This window comes from Bombina bombina, chromosome 5, assembly GCF_027579735.1.
Source record: "Bombina bombina isolate aBomBom1 chromosome 5, aBomBom1.pri, whole genome shotgun sequence".
Classification (NCBI taxonomy): domain Eukaryota; kingdom Metazoa; phylum Chordata; class Amphibia; order Anura; family Bombinatoridae; genus Bombina; species Bombina bombina.
In genome coordinates, this window is record NC_069503.1 from 264,282,373 (window position 1) to 264,296,828 (window position 14,456).

Genomic DNA, 14,456 nt, shown 5'->3' on the forward strand with positions numbered 1-14,456 from the left:
GAAGGAACAGAGGAAACCTACTCTGGCATTCTATTTGAGGGCAGCAAATTTGTTACCTCCTGCTCTGAAATGGGGATTCAGTCTTTCATAACCATAATCATTCCAATCATATTACAGTCTAAGATTCCAAATCTTTACACCTAGGTCAATATAATAACCTAAAACTAGGAGGGGAATTCTAGCATTTATTTTCTGTGCTACATTCAGGTGACCCTGAAGTTTAGGCACCTATAGACACTTGCCTAGGCCGCCAATTTGCATATGCAGTTCTATAAATAAAATAAAACTAAGGAAAATAAAATATTACTTAGAAAGCAGTAATAGCTAGTAAACTGATAATGGTTTAAAATCGTATATCTAAAATGTATCTTCAAAGCACTTCTGTGCTAAATCATGGTATTTGGAAACAAAACAGCAACATTATTAAAACAAAAACATAAAAAAAACAAAAAAAACCCCATAAAACCTAAGGACGTCTAAATATTTAAGTTTATTTCATAATGTAATAAAAAAAATTAAACAATTTCCATAATGCAATTTTGCAACATAATACATCAATGGTAATGAAAGAACATTTCCCCCATTTATCTGTAATTTAAAACAAAATTTATGAAATGCCTGTCAAAAGTAGGATCCTGTTAATTTGTATTAGCATGCAATAACTACATATATGAAATGTCCTTTTGTTGCACTGCCTTCAAATTAGTCCAAATTGAATACAGAAAACCCCTTTAAATGTGCACTGCAAATGTGTGTGTGTGTGTGTGGGGGGGGGGGGGATATTCAAAATCATGCTGTAAAATCTTCAATAATATGAGACAACAATAAGTGACACCAAAAAAAAAAAGTAATTGAAGTAGATAATTTGTGGGAAGCTTCACATAGCTTATGTAAGTTATTTTCCTGGTAAAAGTTAACTATGATTCATACAGCTTAAAACTCTGAATATAGGACTGTCAGTCTTGAAAGTATATTTCATCATCATCGGTTTCCATGATTTTATCAAAAGATAGCTGATAAATAAGTACCTGACATATTTAAGAAAATAGAAAAAACTGAATTCCTGAAGTTTTATGCAAAACTAAGTAAATCATTGGAGTAAAATGTTTATTATAGAAATGAATGACTATTAAGTAGGTGAACAGATGAACATTTAAAAACATAGCTCTGCATAATCTAGTTTTCATATATTCCCCACTATCATAACCACACCTTATCCAAACATCAGTTAATGGCAAAAGCCATTTTCAAAGAGGGACCATTCAAAGACAAAATGGTGGAAATGCCACAGTAATGTAGAAAGTTAATGCCAAAGTGTAAGAATTACAAACATAATTGGGGGTGGGGGGGGGGGGGGTGTTCAGAAGCAGCAATTATCTAAACAACCCGAATTAAAGAAATAACTTATTTACTAAATTAAACATTTCTATACAACAGTGTAATATATTTATGTACAAATAAAAACATTATCAAAGAAAATTAAAAATAAAAATGAGTTCCAATAAAAGGAGATAATTTGTCCCTTATCAACTCCTTAATTTGTAAAGAGAATAACAAAAATATATAAGGTATTGTAGTGTACCCCTACAATTAATTAAAACTGATTTTCATGCTCATCCAAAATCTCTTTGGTGCAACATCAACCAGCTGGTCACATAAGAGACTACAAGCAGCATTAGTTTGTGGGTAAAACAGGATATGTAAATCTATAATTATCCGATCCATGATCTTCTGTATATTACAAATTTTTATCTGCAAATTTTTTTATTAATGACATATCGCTGTGAAATGTGGTACAGCTCTACACCTTTATTGTTTGTAAGAAGAGAAATTTAAAATTACTTAACATCTATACGACGTCAGGCTCATTGTTTGTTCAGGTCAAATTTCTTTAAAGTCATATATAGAAGCAGCACAATTTGTAGTTATAATTTACATGGAAAAGTATATTGAGATTATAATAATAAATATATTGTTGCGTTCACCATGGCAATAGTCCACACATTACATCACAATCTGTTGACCATTATATATGCAACAATTGTTTTGTAAATTTTACAAAACGTCTAAACGGTAAATTCAAATCAACTGCCGTTTTAAACATGTTCAGCTCTCCAGACAGGTTTCATTGAGTAAAAATAAAATGACCATATCAGTTCATCCAGTTCTACTGGGTGATCTTAAAATGCTTCACATAAGGAGGGAGATAAATTAAAAGCAAAGACTGGATAAAGGAATTGATCAATTCTTTGACTTTAACTAAATGTTTATACATAAAGTTCCTTTCTAGCAACCTATAGAAGTGCTTTTTGGCTATAATTTTGTTGTTGATCTTGACTGGCAGATGATGGAGAAAAGGTTGTGGAGTTTAGTACAGGATTTGGAACCTGGGATATATTGGCACCAGTCTGGTAAGCAGGGATATCAATGGCAGCAGTAGTGGCTCCTGGATTTGGACTGTATCCTGTAGCCTGGTTAGCATATGAGCTTCCTGTAGTAGAGGTACTTTATAAAATAAAAAAAGATAGAAAAGAAAGATATCAAAATATGAGTCACTCCATACTAACAGATACTTAAAGGGACACAATACTCATATGCAAAATCACTTAAAACTAATGCAGTATAACTGTAAAAAGCTGACAGGAAAATATCACCTGATCATCTATGTAAAAAAAGGAAGATATTTTACCTCACAATTTTCTCAGCGCAGCAGAGTAAGTCCTGCGTAAAAAGTTATACTTCAGCTGCTGTCCAGCTGCAGGTAAAAAAATAAAAATTAACAAATTAACTGCAACCAATCAGCATCAGCAGTGCTGAGGTCATGAACTCTTTTACTGTGATCTCATGAGATTTCATAGTAACCTTCCTTAAACTTCATAGGGAACTAACATGAGTGTGCATGAGGCTCACTCCCTTGTTGGTCCCGGGACAGGCATACTGATTTGCTAATTAAAGTCCTTTGCAATGGGGGTTTGCACACTTAGGACATTTTGAGGTAAAATATCTTTCCTTTTTACATAGAGATGTTCAGGTGATATTTTCTAGTCCGCTTTTTACAGCTATGCAGCATCACTTTCAAGTGTTTCAACATTTGGGTATCATGGCCCTTTAACATCACATAACTAATTCAGTTTGTATAACGAATTTCACATAACATACTGTAAATTTTACAAATGGCTGCTGTGCATAAAGTTTCTGATACAAAGTTAAAAATTTATGTATTTTGCACCATGGACAATCTACAAAGTGTCACCCTATCTTAATTACAAAATGTGATATATATTTTTTTTTTTAAATAAAAAAGCATTTATCGACACAACCGGTACACACGTGTTATTCATCTCACCAGTAACACTGATGCAGATTAGTGAACATGTTCTGTGTACATGTTGATGAGTATACATGCTTAATCAATGCCCCTGTGTGCATACAGAGTTGATATAGAAATTAAACTAAATAAATAATAAAAAGCTAAATCAGCCCTAATTAATGCACTTTGAATATTATGACACAGTTGTACTTTGCTTTCTTGTCCTCAAGGTATAAAATACAAAATTGTGTCAACAATAAACAAAAAATAGCATTTCACTCAGGGTAAAAAATATACAAACACAAATATTCACATTACTTATAAGATGACTGAGGTGACTGGATAGGCAGCTCTGAGCTAGCAGGATGTGGAACTGCTCCTTGACTTATAGAAGGAAGCTGTTCTAAAGGAACTGGGTAGGTCTGAACAGGGCCTATTTGTGCAGTTCCTGTAACAAGATAGGCAGCGTTCGGATGTTGTCCTTGGTATGTCTAAAGTTTAGAGAAATGAAGAAAAGAAAAAAAAAGTTTATTTTCCAGGTAATAAAACCCCTTCACATATACTGTTGGTTTCCATCAAAAAGTATCTACAAATAGTTTCCACTACAAGTTTCTTTACAAGAAAATTATATTAAACCTATTTTCTGCCACTTTCAAGTAGTAACAAATAAGATTCAGCCAGATTATTTTTTTAGCCAACTAGTCTAAAATTTTATTTTAAAGGGATATATAGTAATAACATTTTTAATCTGCACATAGATGGTCATTAATATTAATTCATAAAAAGTATTGTGGTTTAAAAATGTCAAAGGCATGTATTGTAAATCATCAGACACTATGGGAGAAATGATAGAAAGCAGACACCCAGTAGGGCAATGGAAAGTAAAACAGACACAGATCTTCAATGCTTCAAATGAAGTTTTCAAGAGGTGACTTTTTATATTTTATGATAAATATTTCTGAAATTCTTATTTTTTATCATAATAATTTGTTAATGCCCTTATAGATTAATAATATGTTTAGGCAAAGAAACACTTTAAACAAATTCAATTAAATAACAGTGGCGGCTTGTCCATAGACATTTTAATGCACTTCTGACTTCCTTTTCTTTGTCCCTTCTCCTATAATTAGTATCAAAAGCAGCTACATCTAGTGGCCTTATAGCCTCACCAGTGTCCTATACACAATATTATATGTAAAAAAAAAAAACTTCCTGTGCTAAACCAGACAGTACTTTATTGGCATTACTGAATTGCCCTACTCCTGAGGCATCCAATGGTAGCCCAAGGAGCTTGATACCAGCATGCCAATATCTAGGCTCCATTCTATGTATTCAATCACAGTGACTGTCTGCCACAGTGATTGTATACAAAGTAAAAGTCACAAGTGGCAGTTACTGTACTGAAGGCATCCAGCAAGCATGTGATATATACGCTGATCGCAGCATGTATCTCATAACGGAGGCACCCTCATTACAGCCATGAGATCTCAGCAACACCTCGCCCCTGCGATCGCTAGCCTAATGATTTTTGTGCAATGTCTCACTTGTGGGCATGCAGAAATATCACAGTCTCACCGTTGTCATTGAGACCTGTACTGTAACAGCCCAGGAACACCAGGAGTGTCTTTTAGGGCTTACAACCCAATACCATACCTTGTATGGTGTCTGTTCTTATGGGATTAATAGGGTTTAGGACATTCCACTTTTCTGGGGTTTACTGGGAATTTCTACAGATACAAAGTTATACACCTCCAGAGATCTTTTATAGAGAGTCCTACCTGCAGAGTATATTGGCAACTCCGATTATCTGTTATAGATTTACTAGCTAGTGAAAAGTTACTAGTCCAGAGTTAAAACGTTACTATCTCAATCAATACCATTGTATACTTTTATTATTTTTTGTTATAGTTTAACAGTGACTTTGTTTATAGTTGCTACTCTGTGAGTAAATACTATACTATAAATGGGTTATTGCTTCTTGTGCATTCCCCCAACCTTTCTTTTTGTCTTTTTGTGGTAGTGAGTTTTTAGGGGTGAGATTTGTTTTGCCCCATCAACCTTGAAAATCACCAGCCACCACTGAAGCTTACACTGGTTAAAGGGACATGAAGCCAAAAATGTTTATTGTATGATTCCATTTTACTTCTATAATCTAATTTGCTTTGTTCTTTTGGTATTCTTTGTTAAAAAGCATATCTAGGTAGGCTCAGCAGTAGCAATACACTACTGGGAGCTAACAGCAGTGTCCCTTTAAGTAAAATAAAAAGTTGATGAAAATTGCCGTTCTATTGATCATAAAAGAAACATTCTGGGTTTCATGTCCCTTTGTATGATCTTTTAACATCCTTTAAAGGGACAGTAAACCTTAAAAACATAATTTATGCTTACCTGATAAATTTATTTCTCTTGTAGTGTGTTCAGTCCACGGGTCATCCATTACTTATGGGATATATTCTCCTTCCCAACAGGAAGTTGCAAGAGGATCACCCAAGCAGAGCTGCTATATAGCTCCTCCCCTCACATGTCATATCCAGTCATTCGACCGAAACAAGACGAGAAAGGAAAAACTATAGGGTGCAGTGGTGACTGGAGTTATAATTTTAAAATTTAGAACCTGCCTTAAAAAGACAGGGCGGGCCGTGGACTGAACACACTACAAGAGAAATAAATTTATCAGGTAAGCATAAATTATGTTTTCTCTTGTTAAGTGTGTTCAGTCCACGGGTCATCCATTATTTATGGGATACCAATACCAAAGCTAAGTACATGGATGATGGGAGGGACAAGGCAGGAACATTAAACAGAAGGAACCACTGCCTGTAGAACCTTTCTCCCAAAACCAGCCTCTGAAGAAGCGAAAGTGTCAAATTTGTAAAATTTGGAAAAAGTATGAAGTGAAGACCAAGTTGCAGCCTTGCAAATCTGTTCAACAGAGGCCTCATTCTTAAAGGCCCAGGTGGAAGCCACAGCTCTAGTGGAATGAGCTGTAATTCTTTCAGGAGGCTGCTGTCCAGCAGTCTCATAGGCTAAACGTATTATGCTACAAAGCCAAAAAGAGAGAGAGGTAGCCGAAGCCCTTTGACCTCTCCTCTGTCCAGAGTAAACGACAAACAGAGAAGTTTGTCTAAAATCTTTAGTTGCCTGTAAGTAGAACTTCAGAGCACGGACCACGTCTAGATTATGCAAAAGACGTTCCTTCTTTGAAGAAGGATTAGGACATAATGATGGAACAACAATCTCTTGATTGATATTCCTGTTAGAAACAACCTTAGGTAAAAACCCAGGTTTAGTACGCAGTACTACCTTGTCTGAATGAAAGATCAGATAAGGAGAATCACAATGTAAGGCAGATAACTCAGAGACTCTTCGAGCCGAGGAAATAGCCATCAAAAACAAAACTTTCCAAGATAAAAGCTTAATGTCAATGGAATGAAGGGGTTCAAACGGAACACCCTGAAGAACTTTATAACCAAGTTTAAGCTCCACGGAGGAGCAACAGCTTTAAACACAGGCTTAATTCTAGCCAAAGCCTGACAAAAGGCCTGGACGTCTGGATTCTCTGCCAGACGTTTGTGTAAAAGAATAGACAGAGCTGAAATCTGTCCCTTTAGCGAACTAGCGGACAAATCTTTTTCTAAACCCTCTTGTAGAAAAGCCAATATCCTAGGAATCCTAACCTTACTCCATGAGTAACTCTTGGATTCGCACCAATATAAATATTTACGCCATATCTTATGGTAAATTTTTCTGGTCACAGGTTTCCGAGCCTGTATTAATGTATCAATAACCGAATCCGAAAACCCCCGCTTAGATAGAATCAAGCGTTCAATTTCCAGGCAGTCAGCCTCAGAGAAATTAGGTTTGGAAGGTTGAAAGGACCCTGAATTAGAAGGTCCTGCCTCAGAGGAAGAGACCATGGTGGACAGGACGACATATCCACTAGGTCTGCATACCAGGTTCTGCGTGGCCACGCAGGCGCTATCAGAATTACCGATGCCCTCTCCTGTTTGATCCTGGCAATCAGTCGAGGTAGCAACGGAAATGGTGGAAACACATAAGCTATGTTGAAAACCCAAGGGGCTGCTAATGCATCTACCAGCACCGCTCCCGGGTCCCTGGACCTGGATCCGTAACAAGGAAGCTTCTCGTTCTGGCGAGATGCCATGAGATCCAGATCCGGTTTGCCCCAACGACGAATCAGTTGAGCAAATACCTCCGGGTGAAGTTCCCACTCTCCCGGATGAAAAGTCTGGCGACTTAGGAAATCCGCCTCCCAGTTCTCTACGCCTGGGATGTAAATCGCTGACAGGTGGCAAGAGTGAGTAGTGTCCACAGGGTGGATTCGAACCGCCGGCCTCGTGCTTGCTAGCCCGAGAACTTACCGCTGCTCCACAGCAGCTCAGGTGGCAAGAGTGAGACTCTGCCCAGCGAATTATCTTCGAGACTTCCAACATCGCTAGGGAACTCCTGGTTCCCCCTTGATGATTGATGTAAGCCACAGTCGTGATATTGTCCGACTGAAATCTGATGAACCTCAGTCTTGCTAACTGAGGCCAAGCTAGAAGAGCATTGAATATTGCTCTTAATTCTAGAATGTTTATTGGAAGGAGTTTCTCCTCCTGAGCCCACGAACCCTGAGCCTTCAGGGAATTCCAGACTGCTCCCCAGCCTAGAAGGCTGGCATCCGTTGTTACAATCGTCCAATCTGGTCTGCGAAAGGTCATTCCTTTGGACAGATGAACCGGTGACAACCACCAGAGAAGAGAATCTCTGGTCTCCTGGTCCAGATTTAGCAAAGGGGACAGATCTCAGTAATCCCCGTTCCATTGACTGAGCATGCATAGTTGCAGCGGTCTGAGATGCAGGCGCGCAAAAGGCACTATGTCCATTGCCGCGACCATTAAGCCGATTACCTCCATGCACTGAGCTACTGATGGGCTTGGAATGGAATGAAGGACACGGCAAGCATTGAGAATCTTTGATAACCTGGACTCCGTCAGGTAAATCTTCATCTCTACAGAATCTATAAGAGTCCCTAGAAAAGGAACCCTTGTGAGTGGTAACAGAGAACTCTTTTCCACGTTCACTTTCCACCCATGCGACCTCAGGAATGCAAGAACTATCTCTGTATGAGACTTTGCATTCTGAAAACTTGACGCTTGTATCAGAATGTCGTCTAGGTACGGAGCCACCGCTATGCCTCGTGGTCTTAGTACCTCCAGAAGTGAGCCCAGAACCTTCGTAAAAATTCTCGGGGCCGTGGCTAACCCGAAGGGAAGAGCCACAAACTGGTAATGCCTGTCTAGAAAGGCAAACCTTAGGTACCGATAATGATCTTTGTGAATCGGTATGTGAAGGTAAGCATCCTTTAAGTCCACTGTGGTCATATATTGACCCTCTTGGATCATGGGTAGGATGGTTCGAATGGTTTCCATCTTGAACGATGGTACCCTTAGGAATTTGTTTAAGATCTTTAAGTCCAAGATTGGTCTGAAGGTTCCCTCTTTTTTGGGAACCACAAATAGATTTGAGTAAAATCCTTGTCCCTGTTCCGATCGCGGAACTGAGTGGATCACTCCCATGATTAAGAGGTCTTGTACACATTGTAGAAATGCCTCTCTCTTTACTAGGTTTGTTGATAACCTCGAAAGATGGAACCTCCCTTGTGGAGGAGAGGTTTTTAAATCCAGAAGGTATCCCTGAGATATAATCTTCAACGTCCAGGGATCCTGCACATCTCTTGCCCAAGCCTGGGCGAAGAGAGAAAGTCTGCCCCCCACTAAATCCGTCTCCGGATAGGGGGCCCTGTCTTCATGCTGTCTTAGGGGCGGAAGTAGGCTTTCTGGCCTGCTTGCCCTTGTTCCATGACTGGTTGCCTTTCCAACCCTGTCTGTAACGAGCAGTAGTTCCTTCCTGTTTTGGAGCGGAGGAAGTTGATGCTGCTCCTGCCTTGAAGTTACGAAAGGCACGAAAATTAGACTGTTTGGCCCTGTCCTGAGGAAGGGCGTGGCCCTTACCTCCCGTAATGTCAGCAATAATTTCCTTCAAGCCGGGCCCGAATAAGGTCTGCACTTTGAAAGGAATGTTCAGTAGTTTAGACTTGGAAGTTACATCCGCTGACCAGGATTTAAGCCAGAGCGCTCTGCGCGCCTGTATAGCGAATCCGGAATTTTTAGCCGTAAGTTTGGTTAGATGTACTACGGCATCTGAAACAAACGCATTAGCTTGCTTAAGGGTTCTAACTTTGCTCAAAGCCTCATCCAATGGCTCTGTGCGAATCGCCTCTTCCAGAGACTCAAACCAGAATGCTGCTGCAGCCGTGACAGACGCAATGCATGCAAGAGGCTGCAAAATAAAACCCTGTTGAACAAACATTTTCTTAAGATAACCCTCTAATTTTTTATCCATTGGATCTGAGAAAGCACAGCTATCCTCCACCGTGATAGTGGTACGCTTGGCTAAAGTAGAAACTGCTCCCTCCACCTTAGGGACCGTCTGCCATAAGTCTCGTGTGGTGGCGTCTATAGGAAACATTTTTCTGAATATCGGGGGAGGGGAAAAAGGCACACCGGGTCTATCCCACTCCTTACTAATAATTTCTGTAAGTCTTTTTGGTATAGGAAAGACGTCAGTACACACCGGTACCGCATAGTATCTATCCAACCTACACAATTTCTCTGGGATTGCCACCGTGTCGCAATCATTCAGAGCCGCTAATACCTCCCCTAGTAACACACGGAGGTTCTCAAGCTTAAATTTAAAATTTGAAATTTCTGAATCCGGTCTCCCCGGATCAGAACCGTCACCGACAGAATGAAGCTCACCGTCCTCATGTTCTGCAAATTGTGACGCAGTATCAGACATGGCTCTCGTGTCATCAGCGCGCTCTGTCCTTAACCCAGAGCTATCGTGCTTGCCCCTTAATTCGGGCATATTATATAAAACTTCTTTCATAACATTAGCCATATCATGTAAAGTGATTTGTAAGGGCCTAGATGTACTTGGCGTCTCAATCCTACGCATCTCCCGAGCGGGAGACGCAGGTACTGACACGTGAGGAGAGTTAGGCGGCATAACTTCCCCCTCGTTGTCTGGTGATAGTTTCTCTATCGGTACAGATTGACTTTTATTCAAAGCAATATCAATACAATTGGTACACATCGTTCTATTGGGCTCCACATTGGCTTTTGAACATGATGAACAAACAGTTTCCTCTGAATCAGACATGTTTAAACAGACTTAGCAATGAAACTAGCAAGCTTGGAAATCACTTTCAATAAGTTTACAAGCAATATATAAAAAACGCTGCAGCGCTTCAAAATACAGATATAATTAAACAATTCTTAACAAGAAGTGTAATATTAGCAGAGGATTGCACCCATTAGAAAAAGGATGATTAACCCCTCAATACCCAAAACGGATAAAACGGATATCAATTAAGATTTAACGCTTTTAATCACAGTCAAGCACACTGTCACAGATCTGCTGTGACTGATTACCTCCCTCAAAAATGAATTTTGCAGACCCCTGAGCTCTCTAGAGACGTCCTGGATCAAGGAGGAAGAAGCAGGAAGACTGTGCTAGAATTATAACTGCTCAACAAGGCGCTAAAACAAGGTCCCTCCCACTCCTATCACAACAGTGGGAGCCCTGATATAACGGTTTCCATGCAGAAAATATATGTCAGCCATGTGGAAAAAAATCATGCCCAAAGAGATTTATCACCAAAGTACCTCACAAAAACGAATAACATGCCAGTAAACGTTTTATTAAAAAATAACATTTTCCAATGTCATGCAAAGTTATCACTAAGCCTGCTACCAGTCGCTACCACTGCAGATAAGGCTTAAGTATTATTTCAGTTTTAACAGTATTTTCTCAGTCAAATTCTAGTCCCTAGAAAATAACTTGACTGCGCATACATTTATCAGCCTGATACCAGTCGCTACTACTGCATTTAAGGCTGTACTTACATCATACGGTAACAGCAGTATTTTCTTAGTCAATTCCATTCCCAGAAAATAATGTACTGCACATACCTCATTTGCGGAGGACCCCGCATGCTATTCCCAGTTTCTGAAGTTACCCCACTCCTCAGAATGTCGAGAACAGCCAGTGGATCTTAGTTACGCCTGCTAAGATCATAGAAAAAAAAAAAAAAAAAAAACGCAGGCAGTTTCTTCTTCCAAATACTGCCTGAGATAGAAAAACAGCACACTCCGGTGCCATTTAAAATAACAAACTTTTGATTGAAGAATAGTTAAGTAAAAACTCCAGCTCCTCTCGCGACCTCCTTCTTTGTTGAGGGTTGCAAGAGAATGACTGGGTATGACATGTGAGGGGAGGAGCTATATAGCAGCTCTGCTTGGGTGATCCTCTTGCAACTTCCTGTTGGGAAGGAGAATATATCCCATAAGTAATGGATGACCCGTGGACTGAACACACTTAACAAGAGAAAATGTTGTTATATAAAATTCTGCACATAGTGCAGAATTATATAACATTATATTAGCCAAACTTTGTAAATCATAATATTCCCTTTTTATTTTGTAAAAATACCGCTATTTTACAGACCCGCTCTCTGTACTCTGCTGAGCGGGTCTGTTGTTTTTACTGAGCGCATCGGGCCAGCTGTATAGTCACAGCCCGGCCCGACCGCGCCATTAGACACAGTGCAGCTCGCTCCTGCTCTGTCTGACAGCGGGAGCGAGCTGCACTGTGTCTAATGGCGCGGTCGGGCCGGGCTGTGACTATACAGCTTGCCCGATGCGCTCAGTAAAAACAACAGACCCGCTCAGCAGAGTACAGAGAGCGGGTCTGTAAAACAGCGGTATTTTTACAAAATAAAAAGGGAATATTATGATTTACAAAGTTTGGCTAATATAATGTTATATAATTCTGCACTATGTGCAGAATTATATAACATTATTTTTAAGGTTTACTGACCCTTTAAGGCTTTACTAAATAATCTTTACCAATGGTCATTTTTAAATTACAGTAACTTATCCAGAGAGTAAACAAACTTGTTTGTACTAGTATGGAAAATGGCTCACTGTTCTGCAATAAAAATACAGTTTTAAACAGACTAAATATAATTAATTACACAGATTATTGCAAAGTAAAATTAGATTATCCTATATTATATGAGAAATGCGAGCAGCTCCCACATATCTGCCCATTGGTGTTGTAAGAGAGGAGCAAGCATATAAAGGAAAGGATGCTTTTGAGTGCAGTTTGTTTTCTGGTAATATTCTAGATGTGTAGATATTCAATGTGCTCATACGGCTAGATTACAAGTCTTGCGGTACACCTTTTAACGCTGAAAAAAATGGCCATTCCAGCATAATGGCCAGGAATGCATATTATGAGTCGTGTCAGTATAGCTATACCGCAAGCATTTTAGCCTGTAATGCAACGTCCATTCCATACTCAAAAAAATTACGTTTTTGTGTGGGATTTTTATAGCGCCGGTATTACAGGTTGTGGGTTCAGACTAAAATGCTTGCTTTACAGCCTATACCGACACGATCCATACCGCCATCTGAGACCAGTAGTTATGAGTTTTGTGAAACATTTTTGTTTTGCAAAATCCATAACTAAACTGTTACAAAGTACACTAACACTCTTAAACTACCTATTAACACCTAAAGTGCCACCCTCCCGCATTGCAAACACTATTTAAAACGTATTAACCCCTAATCTGCCACCCACATAGCCAACACTATTTAAATATAATACCCCCTAAACCGCCTCTCTCCGACATCGGCAACACTATAATAAACCTATTAACCCCTAAACCGCCGGCCTTCCACATCGCAAAAGACTAAATTAAACTATTAACTCCTAAACCTAACACCCCCCCCTAACTTTAAATTAAAATTACAACATAACTATATTTAAATAAATAAAAAACTTACCGTGAAATAAAAATAAACCTAACATTAAACTATAAATTAACCTAACATAACTATTCTAATACAATTAAAAAAAAACATTTAAAAAATAAAATTGATGCTTACTTGATAAATTTCTTTCTTTCCGGATATGGCGAGTCCACAACGTCATCAATTACTGTTGGGATATCATTCCTGGCCAGCAGGAGGAGGCAAAGAGCACCACTGCAAAACTGTTAAGTTTCACTCCCCTACCCACAATCCCCAGTCATTCGACCGAAGGAAAATGGAAAAAAAAAAGAATAACACAAAAGATGTAGAGGTGCCTAAGGTCTAGTAAAAAAATAACTGTCTTAAATTAAGGGTGGGGTCGTGGACTGACCATATTCGGAATAAAAGAATATGGTCAGGTAAGCATAAATATGTATCAGGTAAGCATAAATGTAGTTTTCTTTCCTAAGATATGGCGAGTCCATGACGTCATCAATTACTGTTGGGAATCAATACCCAAGCTAGAGGACACAGATGACTAAGGAGGGAAAAAACAAGACAGGCAGACCTAAACAGAAGGCACCAACGCTTGAAGAACCTCTCTCCCAAAAGAATCCTCAGCCGAGGCAAAAGTATCAAATTTGTAAAAAAAAAAAAAAGGACCAAGTTGCAGCTTTGCAAATCTGTTCCACAGAAGCTTAAAGGGACACTGTAACCAAATTTTTTCTTTCATGATTCAGATTGAGCATGAAATTTTAAGCAACTTTCTAATTTACTCCTATTATCAAATTTTCTTCATTCTCTTGGTATCTTTATTTGAAATGCAAGAATGTAAGTTAAGATGCCGGCCCATTTTTGGTGAACAACCTGGGTTGTCCTTGCTGATTGGTGGATAAATCCATCCACCAATAAAAAAGTGCTGTCCAGAGTACTGAAACCAAAAAAAGCTTAGATGCCTTCTTTTTCAGATTATGATAGCAAGAGAACGAAGAAAAATTGATAATAGGAGTAAATTAGAAAGTTGCTTAAAATTGCATGCTCTATCTGAATTACAAAAGAAAAAAATTGGGTACAGTGTCCCTTTAATTTTTGAAAGCCCAAGAAGAGGAGACAGTCCTAGTGGAATGAGCTGTTATTCTCTCAGGAGGCTGCTGTCCAGTAGTCTCATAAGCCAAATGAGTAATACTTCTCAACCAGAGAGAAATAGAAGTAGCAGTAGCTTTCTGACCTTTACGCTTTCCAGAGAAACACGTGAACAGGGC

At 39.0% G+C, this 14,456-nt stretch overlaps 1 protein-coding gene across 3 annotated transcripts in view; it reads right to left on the minus strand.

Annotated features, from left to right (window-relative positions):
* Positions 1-471: 471 nt before the first annotated feature.
* The window catches only part of STAM (signal transducing adaptor molecule), a 73,784-nt gene continuing 59,799 nt past the window's right edge, over positions 472-14,456 (minus strand). For 2 of the 3 annotated variants that reach the window (XM_053713975.1, XM_053713976.1), the window contains exons 13-14: positions 3,629-3,801; positions 472-2,505 (exon numbers count right to left, since the gene is read on the minus strand). In XM_053713975.1, coding sequence (XP_053569950.1) covers positions 2,295-2,505; positions 3,629-3,801 — 384 coding nt within the window. In that variant the 3' untranslated portion in view covers positions 472-2,294. Of the gene's footprint in view, positions 2,506-3,623; positions 3,802-14,456 lie in introns of all 3 variants that reach the window. The other variant, XM_053713977.1, reaches the window with a different exon arrangement.